At 49.3% G+C, this 16,666-nt stretch overlaps 2 protein-coding genes across 6 annotated transcripts in view; both read right to left on the minus strand.

Annotated features, from left to right (window-relative positions):
* Positions 1-1,007: 1,007 nt before the first annotated feature.
* On the minus strand, positions 1,008-8,451 carry LOC118780241 (rho guanine nucleotide exchange factor 3-like). Its single transcript, XM_036532650.1, has 10 exons — positions 8,353-8,451; positions 6,725-6,817; positions 6,290-6,451; positions 6,058-6,120; positions 5,557-5,653; positions 5,314-5,390; positions 3,249-3,506; positions 2,327-2,497; positions 1,587-1,773; positions 1,008-1,336 (listed from the first exon to the last, which is right to left on the minus strand). Exons 1-10 carry the CDS (start codon positions 8,449-8,451, stop codon positions 1,008-1,010), a joined length of 1,536 nt encoding a protein of 511 aa, XP_036388543.1.
* A 7,767-nt stretch (positions 8,452-16,218) lies between these two features.
* The window catches only part of asb14b (ankyrin repeat and SOCS box containing 14b), a 7,681-nt gene continuing 7,233 nt past the window's right edge, over positions 16,219-16,666 (minus strand). For all 5 annotated transcript variants that reach the window (XM_036533854.1, XM_036533856.1, XM_036533855.1 and 2 more), the window contains exon 10: positions 16,219-16,475. In XM_036533854.1, the coding sequence (XP_036389747.1) occupies positions 16,297-16,475 (179 nt within the window). In that variant the 3' untranslated portion in view covers positions 16,219-16,296. The remainder of the gene's footprint in view (positions 16,476-16,666) is intronic.

Genomic DNA, 16,666 nt, shown 5'->3' on the forward strand with positions numbered 1-16,666 from the left:
CAAACAGCAGTTTATGACTTATTGTCATGTTACAGTGGATTGCATCTGCAGACAGCCACGGCACAATTTTATAGCTTGTGTTCACCACCTGGGGGCAGTATGTGTCTCGGCCATAATTTCAGGGCCATCGGGTGCGTCACATTCGATACATTTCAACAAACCTGAAATTTCTGTCCTGCCCAAGTATCGGTGTGTAATTCTCTGACAGTTATAGATATATTTTAACATTCCCGTGTGCTGCCGCCACTGCTTGCACCTTTGCATGTGTTATCTCTGTTTGGACCGTGGATGTCAGCAGAGGTGTGGCAGGCTGGAAAGTGAGGCGAATCAGGTAATACCCCCGCAGGTGAGCCGCGACCTGGCGACACTGCACGGGGTGAAACAGAATGGCAGCCAGAGACTGACAATTATAAACACAATGTTAAAGTGAGATTAGGATGTTTATTTCATGTTTAAAATTCCAACACACAAAACATTCTGCTGTTTTAAAGCCATCCTCTCAGGCATCTCCGTTTTCATCCACAGCTCCATAACAACTCTGACACTGTGATGGCTTTAAAAAAGCAAACAATAACAATTATTTAATAAAATAAAGGCATATAATACAGGCATACTATGATGATCAGGTCTACACACATCTCTCATACAAAACCAACAGTTTGTGAAGCATTTCCTGGTAGGTACCAGGTAGTTTTTCCTGGTTAAAGAGGATGCAGACTTTTTTTGGCATTAGTTTAGCTGAGGCAGGTCAGTGCAGCACACGGACATCATGTGACTCACTGCAAAACTGTTCAGATGATCAGGATCCCCCTCCCTGGCAAAGCCCTGACCTCTGACCTCTGACCTTCAGCTGAAGGTCATGCTTCCTGCCGAAGGCGTGGTGATGTCAGAGTGGAGCTGTCTGTGTGCTGCAGTCCGTCCTGAGAGGAGGGAGGAGGGGAGGTTCCAGCACTGTGAGGGGTCGCGGCAGGGCACAGGAGAGAGGGAGAGAGCGTCTGTCCCAGGGCTCAGAGCTGCACTGACCCTGCACTCCATCCTGTGTGCTGTGCGGTGTCTGTGCTGTCGCTGGTGTGCATGCAGTCCGAGTCCTCCCTGCCGCTGCGGTGCAGCCGCTCCTGTCCTGAGAGGGGCGGGGTGTCTGTGGGCCCCGCCCCACCCCTGCCGGCCCCGCCCCCGCCGGCCCCGCCCCCGCTGGCCCCGCCCCCGCTGGCCGCTGCACTCTTGGCCTGCCTGAGGCAGTTGAGCCACTGCTGCTTGCAGAAGGCGTCGCTGGCCTGGAAGCAGAGGGACCGCTCCTGCTGACCGCTGCGCACTGTGACCCGGAAGAGGTTCTTGGCTGGGGGAAGGATGGTGGGGGTTAGTGCTGCAGTGAGCGCAGGGGGCTTGTGAAAGGAACCCGCTGACATCATCAGTTTTGTGAAACACCTGTGCAGGCTGCTGAAGTTTCATGTGCTACATATTGTTCACACTGGTGTGACTGTAAAGCTCAGGGTGTCAGCGTCTTTAGGAGACTCTTGGTACAGTGGTGTTGTGTATTTGTGTGTGTGTGTGTATGTGTGTGTGTGAGGGGGGGGGGGTTGACTCACTCCTCTGGGTGTGGCTGAAGGCCCCCCGCAGCGACCCCCCCAGGCTGATCTCTCCGTCCTGCAGGTCCTCACACTCCAGCTCCTGCAGAGGGAGGGGGCAGCACTGCAGCTGGTACCAGAGCTGCCCCCTGTGCGCCACCGTGCGGGTCACCACCAGCACACCCTGAAACAGGAACACATGCAGCTTCTGCACGGGGCGGGGGGGGCAGGGGGGGGGGGGGGGGTTGGAAAGAGAGAGAGAAAGAGGAGCTCAAACAAGGCCGCAGAGGACTTGAGGGTCAGATACTAATCCAAGAGAGAGCACAGCTGAGTCTGAGTGGTTGTCCTTCCCAGGATGAAAATGAATCAGGAGGTGAGTCAGTAACATCAGTGCATTCAGTGGGACAGAGGGAGGACCAGCATGGATCTGGAGTGGCCCTTCTGGTCCTCTTTATCTCACACAGTAAGCAAGCCACGCTATTGGCTACCAGCACCACCAACTCTTAAATGCAATTCTCCATCTGTGTTATCACAGCTATCCTGGCTCTCTGGGCTCTGTGATACCTGGTACCTTCTCTCAGGTATATAATCCCCGCGGGCTGAGCAACACCAGCTCAGCCAGGCAGCCCCAAGTGGGGGCGGGGCCAGTGGCTCCAGGTGAAAGCACCACAGGACACACCTGTCCTGATCACCACTCAGACTGCCCAATAAGGAAGCGTGAGGTTTTAGTGGCTTTTCCCTCTGAGCCCTCTCACACTCACAGTGCCACGGCTGTTCCTGAGGTCACCGTGGCAGCTGAGAACGCGTGATTGGTCGATCAGCGGGTCCCGCTGGCTCTCCTCTTGGTACAACAGGTGCTCCTTGTAGTAGCGGCACTCTGACTCTCCCGTCTGCGCATCGATCTCTGCCACAATGCCCTGGACCATAGAGATCTGGAGGAGTATGCAGACACACACACAGACACACGCAGACACACGCAGACACACACAGACACACACACACAGACACACACACACACACACACACACACACACACACACACACACACACACACAGACACACACAGACACACAGACACACACAGACACACAGACACACACAGACACACACACACACACACACACACGCAGACACACGCAGACACACACACGCACACACACGCACACACACGCACACAGACACACACACACACACGCACACACACACACACAGACACACACACAGACACACGCAGACACACGCAGACACACACAGACACACGCAGACACACACACACAGACACACACAGAGACACACACGCACACACACGCACACACACACAGACACACACAGAGACACACACACACACACACACGCACACACACACACACACAGACACACAGAGACACACACAGACACACGCAGACACACACGCAGACACACACACAGACACACACACACAGACACACACACACAGACACACACAGAGACACACACAGACACACGCAGACACACACACAGACACACACACACAGACACACACAGACACACAGACACACACAGACACATACACAGACACAGAAAGAGAGGAGTCTTCAGCATGACAGCTCATTCCCCCCCCCCCCCCCCCCCCCAATCATGGCAGCTCCCAGTGATGGACGGTTGCCCACCCCCCCCCCCAACCCCATGCCCCCCCCCACTCACAGCAGCCCCCAGCGGTGGCCAGTCAGCATGCTCGCTGGGCGTGTGTCTCAGGATCTCACGCAGCAGCAGTGGGTACTTGACCAGGCGCGAGCGTGGCACGTCCAGGAAGCTCCACAGGTCCAGCCGCCGGCTGAAGGGTGACTCCAGGCAGCGCTGCAGGAAGTCCTGCACCCGCCCGTCCTGCTTCTTATGGTCCAGCAGCGCCTTGGCCGCCACCTGGTTACTGCAGTAACTGCTGTATGACCTGAGGCAGGGCAGCTGCACAGGGGGATCAAACCAAACACTGTCAGGACACCTAACAATTAACAAATAATTTAATATTTCATTTTTGTTTTATTTTCAGGAAGTAGGATGTCGAAAAAGGCAGAAGAGAAGCTGGGTTCCCGAAGAGGAACGGTAGTGTGTCTGTCGAAGAGCAGCTGACCGAGACTGAGATTGCACTTCCTGTTATCCTCCCCACAATGCCATGTTCAGGCAGCGAGGAAGAGTTCGTTCTGAAACGCGAGACCACAACCCAGAGTTCTCTCCTCCCACAGGGGAGGGAGGAGCAGGAAGTAAAGCTCAATGTGTCCACCTGCCAGGGCTTTAGGGACTGTGGGTAAACCTGCCAAAGCAACACCAGCCAACTGCACACAGTGGAGTTACACCAGTGAAACACAATCTCAGTTTAACTGAGGGAGAAGGAGACAGAGGGAAAGAGAAATGGGATAGTGACACTCAGTGTCACTAACCAGAATTCCACCCCAGACTCACATAAACTCTTACTCTCATTCCCACACACTCCCTCACCCTCAGTCAAACTTCCACTCAGTTATTCTTTTATGCAGTGTTACCTTCACTCTCACAGTCAGCAAAGTACTTTCATTTTTTCATTCAGAAGGTTTATGGCCCTATTCTAAAGGAATAAGGTTCTTAACCACTTCAGGAAAGTCAGCAGCTGTTTCCACTTCTGACAGTGTTCAGGCTGAAGTGGTGTTTTCAGTGACAGTTTCCTGATGAAACAGAGAGCATAAGCAGCTGGTGTGCTTTTGGCTGCGTCCTCCTGAGCATGCTCAGACCGGCAGACTGGGCTGGATTGGACAGCGCAGCCTCGGGCTCTCAGACACATGCTGAATCATACAGGGCAGTGAAATGCTCAGAACACAGAGTGCCAGGACGTTCTTTAGCAAACGCCCTTACATAACTCCAGACCTCTGTGTAAGAACCGCACAGCACCTGGGTCAGAACACGTGTACTGCTGCATACGATGTGAAACGTAACCCTGTGTGGTGTGTGGGGTCCTCTGAGCCGGTGTGAAGCGTAACCCTGTGCGGTGTGTGGGGTCCTCTGAGCCGGTATGAAGCGTAACCCTGTGCAGTGTGTGGGGTCCTCTGAGCCGGTGTGTGGGGTCCTCTGAGCCGGTGTGAAGCGTAACCCTGTGCAGTGTGTGGGGTCCTCCGAGCCGGTGTGTGGGGTCCTCTGAGCCGGTGTGTGGGGTCCTCTGAGCCGGTGTGAAGCGTAACCCTGTGCGGTGTGTGGGGTCCTCTGAGCCAGTGTGTGGGGTCCTCTGAGCCGGTGTGAAGTGTAACCCTGTGCGGTGTGTGGGGTCCTCTGAGCCGGTGTGAAGCGTAACCCTGTGCGGATGTGTGGGGTCCTCTGACCCGGTGTGAAGCGTAACCCTGTGCGGTGAGTCCTCGGGGTGAGGAGGGATTCAGGTGGAACATTAATACCGTAAAATGGCTTCATGAGATGAATAATGGAAGTCATTACTGAGCCAAGGAGCAGAGGTGTAAGAAGATCACTAGGACTGCAGACACCCTCCTCACTCAGAGTGATACAGACAATCACAATAACCTGGCAACATCTACCCCAGAGACTGGACACAGAAATATTCCTCCCAAATTACAGGTACACAGCGAGCAAAATGGGCTGAGTGGGGTGTCCTCTCCACTGGTAAAATTAATATAATTGGCTGGGGTCAGTGTGCGCAGCCCGGGGGATGCGCAGGATTGGCTGGGGTCAGTGTGCGCAGCTGGGGGGATGAGCAGGATTGGCTGGGTTTTGTTTGGGTTTCCAGTTCTCTTACCCACTCTAGTAGGATATGTCCAACATACTCAGTGGAACCATCTGGTTTCCTGGCCTCCTGCAGACGCCTCAGCAGGTCTGAGAGAGTGTCAGAGGAAGAGAAGGAGCGAGAGGGAGAGAAAGAAGAGGTCTGGTCAGATATGCATCTCAAATGCACCAGCTCTCACAGAGCAACTTTGTGTATGTGTGTGTAAGCATGTAGGCATGCATGTGTGTGTCTGTGTGTGCAAGAGAGAGCTTGAACCTTCGTGCAGTGGGATTAGGGAGTCCAAGGTGCTGAATATCTGTGTCAGCTCCTGCTCTGACATGATTGACAGCTTCAGCATGGGGTGGTGGTAGGCCTGCAGAGACATCACCCCTGTCATTGAGGAGCGAGCTGACCAATCAGAGAGCTGACCCACAATACCTTCTCCAATCAGAGAGCTGACCCACAACACCTTCTCCAATCAGAGAGCTGACCCACAACACCTTCTCCAATCAGAGAGCTGACCCACAGCGCCTTCCCTATCAGAGAGCTGACCCACAACACCTTCTCCAATCAGAGAGCTGACCCACAGTCCCTTCCCTATCAGAGAGCTGACCCACAACACCTTCTCCAATCAGAGAGCTGACCCACAATGCCTTCTGCAGTCAGAAAGAGCTCACCCACAAGGCCCGCTCTAGTCAAAGACACAGTAAGAAAATTTAATCGTCTCAAAGTCAAAGGCATCCCTTAAAGTGAGCAGACTATGCTGAGATCACTCACCCTCTTCGCCAGCTTCAGATCTTCGATCAGGTCCTGCTCTCCTTTGGACAGTTCAAAGATGGCCTGAAATAGAGAAGGAGAGAAACTGAGAGGCACAGAGAGAGAGAGACAGAGAGACAAAGGAAGAGAAAGACACTGACAGAGAGAGAGAGAGAGAGACACAGAGAGAGAGAGAGACAGAAGGAGAAAAAGAGAGACAGAGGGAGGGAGAGGGGTGTCTCCAGGCTCTTGCCTCCTGTCGTTTGACCTCCCTGGCGGTCAGCGTGGGGCACAGCTGCAGGTCGAAGGTCTCACTCCACAGCTTGCTGTCACGTTGCCTGGCCATGGACGGCAGGGCCTGACTCCAGGAACACAGGGGCTGGGAGTCAGCCCCACCCTCATTCCGCAGGGAGCGCTGGGGGGGCAAGAAGGGGGGGAGAAAAGGACAGGGATGGTTCCTTATTCTTGTTGTTCATTGTACATGGTAAGATTTCAGAGGGGCTTGGGTGGGGGTTTCTATGTCTCCTCACTTGTAAGTCCCTTTGGATAAAAATGTCTGCCAAATGAATAAATGTAAACATAAACGTAAATGTCCTCACAAATCTGACAGGAGTACAGAATACCCTCAGTGAAGAGAAAGGGTGGAGTGTCCTGGATGAGGAGGCACTCACTGAATGGCTGTACACACCTGCACAGTCCGCCCAACGCGTCTCTGGGGCGTGGCCTTCTCAGGGGAGATGAGGCTGGACAGTGAGGACTTCACACACCTTTTACTGAGCACCTGGAGAGGGACACACACACACACACACAGACCGTAACTGCCACTGACTCACACACACACACACACACACACACACGCACGCACGCACGCACGCACACACACACGCACACACACGCAGACCGTAACTGCCACTGACTCACACACACACACACACAGACCGTAACTGCCACTGACTCTCACACACACACACGCACACACACACACACACGCACATACACACACACGCAGACCGTAACTGCCACTGACTCACACACACACGCACACACACAGACCGTAACTGCCACTGATTCACACACAGAGTAACTGCCCCTGACTCACACACATAGTAACTGTCACTGACTCACACACACAGTAACTGCCACTGACTCACACACATAGTAACTGTCACTGACTCTCTCTCTCTCTCACACACACACACACACACACAAACAGACCGTAACTGCCACTGACACACACATAGTAACTGCCACTGACACACACATAGTAACTGCCACTGACGCACACCTAGTAACTGTCACTGACAAACACAGTAACTGTCACTGACAAACACAGTAACTGCCACTGACTCTCACACACACACACACACAGACACACACACACACACACACACACACAGTAACTCACTGACCGATACATACACAGGTTGTGGTTGCATTTTGGTTGAGACAAACATTCCACCAGACCACATAAACAGTCCCTGCGAATTGACAGGGCTTTGCCTTTGAACTGAGGCTTAAACTGCACCCAAGTGAATCTCGAATCAGAATTATCATGCAGAATGCGGCTACCATGTAGGCTCATGACTGTTTACTGGTGCGCACAATATGACATAAAACTTTATAATAGTTCTCATGAAATCACAGTTCTTAGATCTACCAATGCAATGGGGTCTGTGGTAGTTACTTTAAAATGTGGAGAGCTGGTTACTAAAAGCAAACTTCTGGCAAAGGAAGACGACAAGGCAAATGGAAATGCACCAAACCGCGTTTAGTTTCAAACCAAGCCAACCTTACGGAAACAACTTGGTTAATTAAATGATAGGTTTGAAGGGAAATCAGCACACGCAGGTACCAGCGTAGCCAAACCTATTCTAAACGTCCGCTGTAACTGCAGTTGAAACGCATCTATGCTATTCGCAGGAAATCTCGCTGCCTATTGTAAAAAAAATCTCCTAACTGGACAGTTTGGGTTGACCAGTATTTTCACGTTAGAATAGAGTTGTTGCACATGTCTAACCGCGTTAAAATGTATGAACAATACGACGAACTGGCTACAAATCAGCTTTTGAGTATCATTACTCCGAGCAGCGGGGCGGCCCAAAACTGAACTGCTCGGCCAAGTAGCCCCCGTCCGTGAAAAACAGTACCATTCAGGTTACCTTCATCATCCTTTACTACTAGCGATACCTAAAGGCGCATATTATGTGTAGGTCTATTACAGCGCTGACACCTGGCCTTCTATAGGCTAGTACTGTAAAATAATTTAAAACACATTAGTCTGTGCGCGATTGTGGCCCTGCCTGTCAGCACACCTACCTCTGCTCCACGATGAGGACCCCGGACTACAGTCCGCTCCTCCAGCGCCCAGCTCGCCCTTTTGGCGGAGAGATAAATCGGATAATCCTTTGCCACCATGTCGGTCTCGGGGGGCACAGCTGACGGTATGGTAGGTAGACAATCAAATTCGAAGGCGTGTCTTCTTACCTCGACCACCGCCAATTCTGCGTTTTAATCACCACCTTTAAGCGCCCGTCCGCGATCTCACCGGCCGGGGAACAGGGAGCGAAATGCCAGGGTCAGTGTAGGAGTGCAACGGATCGCAACCCAACCTACCGTGATGGGCGACGCGCGTCTTCTGATAGGAACCATGAGCGCAGGGGGTGTGTGCTTCGCAGCGGAGAACACGGATCGTTTCTGCTGAAGTTGACCGGCAGAGGCGCGTCTTGGTCCGGGACAGATTCCCATCAATTTGTAAATGCAGTGTACGAATAAACATTTATAACAAGTTCGTATTTTAACGCGAGCAACAAAGTAAATACTCCCATGCACCTAAGACTTATTTAATCTCCAGATATCGTGTATTTACAATGAGTAAATACAACGTACGGTATGACACTATTGGACAAGGAGTTAACTCTCCACCCAGCTTCACGAAACCCCGCGTGAATGATTGTACACAATTGATTTTTACACTTAATTTAAACAGGAGAATTTATGTCTTCAGCGTGCCCTCAGACTATTTTAACCCCTCCCCCACCATGAGACGCAAGTTCAATCTTAAAGTACCAAATATGCGCGAAGTTAAACTTCGGACAAGTTTTAAAAATATTGTAACCCCGACACTTTAACTCTACTTTGCAAAAAGCCGTTGCCTAGTAAGGTCAGTCTTCATCATAACACTAATCCCGAACAGCCAAAGATCCATGTCGGTCTTGTTTGGTAGGTTTCATATCACAGCTGCCGGCACCAATGTGATGCTGCGCCGAGTCTGTTCGGTGATGCCGCTTAATGCTGGTGACGTCACAAAAATGAAGGGTGGGCCGAGTACCGCGTGTGACACTGGACACCAGCGTTTGTGCAACCGTCCGCCGGGTCACGCATCCCAGGAGCAATTAACCGCATCACTTTGTAATGCCAAATGTTTGAAAAGTCGGAATACATACTTTACATACCTAAGCACAGTGAAGAGTTGATGTTAAGTGTTCTCATTACCATGTCTAATGATAACAGTGGTCACCCCCGTGAATATGACCCCATAAAAAGTGTTTGTGCAGCGGCGGCTAATCTGACGCCAGTTTTCGCAAGAACATAAAATCGACTACTCTTTCTGAATCAGTTACGTCCAGTGACATCCCATGCGAAAGAAACAGTAGAAATAGAACTGATAACCATTCGGATCCTCTTTTACTTTGAAACTGATAACCTTCCTTGTTTTAATAGTTTGTCATCAATTAATCCATCAAATTTTACTAGAACTCCTCCAGTAGCAGCGGTTGTGTTCTAATGCTTAATGTGCAGTATTATGCTACATTTGAAAGGTTCGTGCGAAATGATTTCAGCCATAATAAAGCACTGTGGCTCCAGTACACATTGGTATGGGTTTTAACTTTGAACCATCTCTTTTCATGTGCTATATCTCTATAGCTGTGAGAAAGGAACAAGAGAAGTAGCTTCAGAAACAGGTCCATAGGTTGGCCCATGTACACAGATGGAATCAGACTTTGCAGAGTCACACAGAGGAGAGATCATGGTTCACTGACAGCCATGTCACCACTCTACACTGCTCATGTGGTGAATGAACTTTATTTTCAAACCCAATGAATGTCGCCATTCGGCATGGTCTTGCCATGAGGAGAACGATTCAGCTCCAGTTTTGGACCTAAAATGTAGTTGATGTGGCGGTTGTGCTCCTCTGCGTGCTGTAGACTCTGCCGCAGTTACCAGCTCTGTGTCAGGGGGTACAGCTGTGCTCGGAGAAAGTCAGGATCACATGGACAGTGATCAGGTGACACTGTGCACCTGAGGACAGGTAGTATGTCTTGTCTGGTTTATATACTGCTGCTGTATCTGTCACATCTGACTACAGGTGAGATCCTATCACCTGTGCAGCCCAGGTGTGTCCCTTTGCAGTTCAGCAGCAGAAGGAAAAGCTGGCACAGCACCCCACAGTACTCCGCAGTACATCACCGAAAGCAGGTGAGAGGGATGGCCTCCGCAGTACATCACCGAAAGCAGGTGAGAGGGATGGCCTCCGCAGTACATCACCGAAAGCAGGTGAGAGGGATGGCCATGAAGACCTGACAAACAAAGGAAGAAGAGCCCGATCACTCGTGGGAGAGAGAAGTCTTGTTTCACAGGGATAGGTGTTACTGTTCTGTTTAAAGGTGAAGTCACGAGAATCTTTCCATCTTTCTGGAGATAAAGCATCTTTCCTGCTATGTTACTGTATGCTCAGATGTGCTCTGCCCTCTGAAGAGACTTTTACTCTTCCCGTGGTTATAAATCAATTCACAAAGTCCTTTTTTCTTCTTGGAAAGTCTGTTTTTATGCTTATGTAACTGTTCCAGTTTCTGAGAACTTTGCTATTCTTAGCACAGTGTCTTAATCACAGACCTACCGCCAGCCCAAAGAAAAGGACTATAATTATCATACCCACGACAAACAGTGAAGGGACTCTGTGTGTTTTTACCTGAGTGAAACAGCACCTGGGCAGCGGGACTGCCAGTTCTCTCCATCACAAAGGGCATCTGTTGCTGGAGTGAAAAGGACATTTCTATAGCAGCAGCACAAAAAGTGAAATAACTAGATTGGCTGTACGCTCACTCTGATGTGAGTGGGGGCAGCAGTGTAGCATAGTGGTAAAGAGCAGGGCTCTTACTGAAAGGTTGCTACTGGGGCACTGCTGCTGTACCCTTGGGCAAGGTACTTAACGCAGACTTGCCCAAGTAAATAACCAACTGTATAAATGGGTAACGTAAAAATTGTAACCTATGTAAGTTGCTCTGGATAAGAGAGTCTGCTAAAAGACAATAATGTAATGATATGATGTAACTAGAGGGAGCAGCATGGGGCTTCAGCAACTATTACATCAGGGAGATGCGTCTATCCTCCTTTTGGTGTCTACCTCCTAGTGCACTGTGGGACTTGTAGTGTGAGAAACAGTCATGGTTGGTGTGCGTGTGTATGGGAGGATTGCAGTTGCTTTGGGCATGTATGGTATTTCAGATGGTGTGACGGTCATGTTGCTTTTAACTTCACATGTTTGAGTCACACATGCGTGCTCTGATTTTATGGCCGTCCTGTCTTTAGAAACGCCTGCATGAAGTTCCAGCCAGCAATCACTCTGGAGTCAGGGGGTTTATCAGGGTGTAGTTTTTAGGGTTAGGGTTTATCAGGGTGTAGTGGTTAGAGTTAGAGTTTATCTGGGTGTAGTGGTTAGGGTTAGGATGTATCCGGCGGTAGTGGTTAGAGTTAGCGTGTATCTGTGTGCAGCGGGTAGGGTTAAGGTGTATCTGGTGTAGTTTTTGAGGTTAGAGTATATTTGATGTAGTGGTTAGGGAATCGTAACCAGAAGGATACTGGTTTGAACACTGAACACTGCGATCACACCCTTGAGAAAAGTACCAGTTCAGTAAACTCTCCATCCCGGAAGCAGGAAATACTTTTCTAAGAATTGTTCAAATCAAATTTCTTGAACCTGCAGATGCTCATTAAAAATTAAACCATTGAAATCTTTAAACCAACTGACAGAAACCTGTCACTCACTTCAGGCCAATTCAAAATGAAAAAAATATGAAGATGCTTTTTTTTCATCAGAACCTGTTGTTTATTTTTGTTTCTTCAGAATTGTTAAGGGGGGGGGGGGGGGTTGAGAAACAGCAGCAGAAATATCCCCTGCTGTTGTTCTCACTTTGTACAGATTATTTAAAGTAAAATAATGGGGTGATTACATCTCCAGGACCAAAAAATACTGTAGATTGCAAACACTCCTTGCAATATTCCCAAAAGACAGAAAAGGCCTTGAAAGAGCATTGCCAGGAAAGATTTCTCACAGGTATCAGAATGAGATGAACACCTCTTCATACTGATTCCCTCTATTTCCTCTCTACCTGCAGGTACATATTACACTACATCATTTACGTTATTTTTTCTTTTACACAGTTATGAAGTAACAAGTATGAAGTTTGTGAGTTGGCCACACTGGAGTGTCTCTGTTTTGAAGAAGTGGAACCATGTCATTCTCTGATGTGAGTTTCAGGTTCTAAGAGACGCTGATGATGTTGTTGTTGGCCTCAGCATACCGGGAAGTTAGAGAGATTTCCCTCCATAGTTCACAGTAATTATAGATGAGAATGTGCATTAGGGAGAATGAATGGAATGGCTGTGCTCTGTGTGAGCTCTGAATACATGTGTGCACGGAGCTGTGAGCTGATGGCATTTTTACAGTGTCCTCACTGCAGTGCAGATAATGTACCACGTTTCATAAAAACACCGCGTTGAACACACGTTTTCTCAGAGCCGCACTGTGTGTGAGGTCTGTGTTTAACGTTGAGTGGCAGGACTTGTACGGTTGTTTTTACATTTTTGCTCTGTGTGTTCAGGCCTTGTGTTGTCAAACGCAGCAGAGAATCAGGAATCTAACTGATCTGTGGAATGTGCCTGAGCTCCAGACCTGGATGCTCATTGGTCGCCTCAAAGTTCTACTCTGAGAGCAGTATATGGGGTCAAAGGTCACTGAGAGGCACAGAGCAAGCCTGAGACCCGACTGAAGCCAGCAGCCATATAACCCTAAAGCCTTTATATTCTACACCATTACCACCTACACCCTCACCAATATACACCTTTACCACCTACACCCTCACCAATATACACCTTTATTACCTACACCCTCACCAATATACACCTTTATTACCTACACCCTCACACATAGTGTAACACATGATCTTCATGCTGCTGCTGAAATGATCCAAACTCGTTTATCACTTCTCTGTTTAGGTCCCTTTCAGAGAGGCAGATGGTGAAGTGCGCTCCTGGAAACAGCACAAGAGTACAAGCCAAACCTGTGTGTCCCGCACGCACACAGCCAACACACCTCTGTCAGTAAGGTGTGTCATTACTGTGCTGTGTGGTGGTGTAGTCTCACCGGAGGATATGCTAAAGAACATGTCAGAGGAATGTTATTGTGACACTCAGAAACCATCAGCAAGACTTTGAATGGACTCCTGTGTGGATGTACGTACATATATTGTATATTCATAAAAATCCTTACATAACACGTTACTCTCTTCTCAGTTCAGATCACCAGAAAACAAAGCAGTACTTAGCACTGCTTATAGCAGGCAGATCCTGGCCTGTTTCCCTGTGAAGGAAACATTTTTCTGATGTGTGTCCTCGTGGAGTGAGATGTCTCTGATCTCAGGGAGCCACACCTCCACGGGGCCCAAAGGGTGCAGAGGTCAGGGATCAAACAAACAAGCCTCCCTGGGGCAGAGAGAGGGCTGTGTGACACATTAGGTAAAAGAACACACTGAGCCAGCAGGGACAGTTATGAATTTATGAACAACACACATGCACACACACACACTCACACACACACACACACACACACACACACACACACACACACACACACACAAACACACACACATGCACACACACACACACACACACACACACACACACACACACACACAAACACACACACATGCACACACACACACACACACACAAACTCCCACAAACATACACTCACACACACACACACACACTCACACACACACACACACACACAAACTCCCACAAACACACACTCACACACACAGACACACACAAACTCCCACAAACACACACTCACACACACACACACTCACACACACACTCACACACACACACACACACACATACACACACACGCACACATAAACTCACACAAACTCACACACGCACACACACACACACTCACACAAACTCCCACAAACACACACTCACACACACACACACTCACACAAACACACACTCGCACAAACACAAACTCCCACAAACACACACACACACAAACACACACTTACACACACACGCACACACAAACACACACACACATATAAAGACATACTTACACACATATTTACACTCACACTCACATGTATAGTCACACACACATACCCACACATATACTCATATACTGGACAGAGGAGGAACCTTACTGACTGCACAGTGAGCTTCATTCCAGTACTTCTACTGCTCTGGATGTGCCACTCCCAAACACAGGGGCGCTGTCCTATGTCATCTTACATTACATTACAGTATTTTCACTCTTTTTCATACGAGCATTTATTGTAACAGTATTCTTATGTGCCTGTGCTATTCAGAATGTATTCTCTTGAGTTCCTCTTGTTCCTTAGCACATAATGACTCTGGGACTGGATTGTTAAAACACAGCTTCCGTCCACTTGATCTAAAGTGAAGCACCTTTGTTCTCAGTGTCTCCCCGCAGTACATGGGCTCACTCATACATGCCTGGACGCCATCTAGTGGCGGATAAGACAGAGTGCAATGAACTGTCTCCACTCACACTCCCCGGCTGATCGGGGGTTGAATGTTTGGCCCTGTGTGTCTGTGAACCGGGTGAGAAAGTTGAAGGTGGATTTTGGTGGCTTTGAGACAGGGAACAGACAGACCATTAGATTTCAGAGCTGCTGTCTGCGTGATGCACAGGAGATAGGTCTTCAGCTCCGCTCACGCTTCAGTTAGCAAGGTTAGCGAGACCAGTGAGACTGCTTCAGCTTCAGGTGAGTCCAGGAAATCCTCCATCATTACGTGTACTAACCATTACAGAAGACATATTTGTTTGTCATAGTGCATTTTTATAGTTCAGATTGCCACAATGCACTGGGGGAATCAATGTAACAGAAAACCCAGTTTGGAAAAAATTTAAAATTACTCACTGACCCTGGGAAAACAGTGAAATTGCTAAAATAGGGATATACATAAAATTCATTGGTTCATCACAACAGCAGCATTCTCTGGACAGTGAGGTGGGCGGGAAGGGGGGGGGGTGTGGTGGCCTCAGGCCGGCTGTGAGTCGGGACCCTTTCAGCAGGCAGTACAGTGATGGTCCCGGCATCTCGTTCTTCCTGGCCGGTAGATGAGCAGCTGGTGGAGCAGCAGAGCGTGGGCGGCTGAGATACTGTAGCTATCACCAGCAGATATTAAACATTCTGAAATTTGAGAACCAGTAACAGGAGTGACTGTGTTTGGTAATGGTAATTACGGTGCAGCTCAATGTTTCTCTCCTGTGTGTGTGATTTCACCGTGGTAAGGTCACGAATACCCAGTCCAACATGACTGCAACACCATGTGAATCAATGAGTAACTGTTGTTCTTTACCTGATACTTACTAATTTCAAACTAATTTCAGCCTCTGCTGAGGTCACATGGTGCAGGCTGATTCCTGGCAAGGGTTTGGCCTTTTGGTGTGATGTGGATTTTCTGGATGAACTTCACTTTCCCTAGCCATGCAGAATGACTGTATTACAGTACAAAACAGTGTCATGCTTTTTATTCATGAATAATTGCAGGTGCATAATTCTCAGTGATTTTCCAGAGGTGTTTATAATCAGGAACCTCACAACAGTGAAGGAATTCTCACAAAATCATGATCTGGAGTCCAAACCATGCTGTGTTATTTCATGATTTCATTAATCATAGATTTTCTACAAACATTAAAAATAGACATCAAAATCAGTCAATCAGTCAGTCTCAAACAGGAACAGAACTCAGACCAGCAAGTACATAATCTGTCAATCGTAATCTGTCTGTCAGTATATAACCTGTCAATCAGGGTAAACCACTGCTGGAAGACTGGAGCTGTCTCTCTAACACAGAGAGAGAGAGAGGGAGAGAGAGGGAGAGAAAGAGAGAGGGGGAGAGAGAGAGAGAGGGAGAGGGAGAGGGGTAGAGGGAGGCTAACAGGGCGGCTCCTCAGCGTGAGGTCATCACGGTGCCCTGCGCGTACAGGTCGTATTCGCGGAACAGGATGTAGTCCTTCAGGCGTGGCGGCAGCGGCAGGAAGCTCATGAAGACGGGCGCTCTGAGACGCAGACGGCCCAGGCACGACCGGATCGCCAGCCGGCACATGTGCTTCAGGCTGCGCGGGTTACCTGCCAGGCACGATGACATCATCACTCAGCGCCTACCCCCATACTGCACCGCCACGCACTGCAGCGGTCACTCTCTGCTCCGTCACACACAGTGATCCAGTAACTGCGCTTTTCCCCGCCAAACACCGCCAAAGACGAGCTGAGGAACAAAAAGCACCTCTCAAAACCCCACCCCCCCAAACCCACACCCA

The sequence above is a fragment of the Megalops cyprinoides genome, chromosome 7 (genome assembly GCF_013368585.1).
Source record: "Megalops cyprinoides isolate fMegCyp1 chromosome 7, fMegCyp1.pri, whole genome shotgun sequence".
NCBI lineage: Eukaryota > Metazoa > Chordata > Actinopteri > Elopiformes > Megalopidae > Megalops > Megalops cyprinoides.

What these genes read in the sequence shown, in the direction of transcription:
- LOC118780241 (XM_036532650.1), bottom strand. Translation starts at nt 8,451, where the DNA reads ATGGTGGCAAAGGATTATCCGATTTATCTCTCCGCCAAAAGGGCGAGC. An exon ending in GCGTTGGGCGGACTGTGCAG is followed by an intron (nt 6,452 to 6,724) that starts GTGTGTACAGCC and finishes TTGCCCCCCCAG; the next exon opens with CGCTCCCTGCGGAATGAGGG. An exon ending in CCTAATCCCACTGCACGAAG is followed by an intron (nt 5,391 to 5,556) that starts GTTCAAGCTCTC and finishes ACACTCTCTCAG; the next exon opens with ACCTGCTGAGGCGTCTGCAG.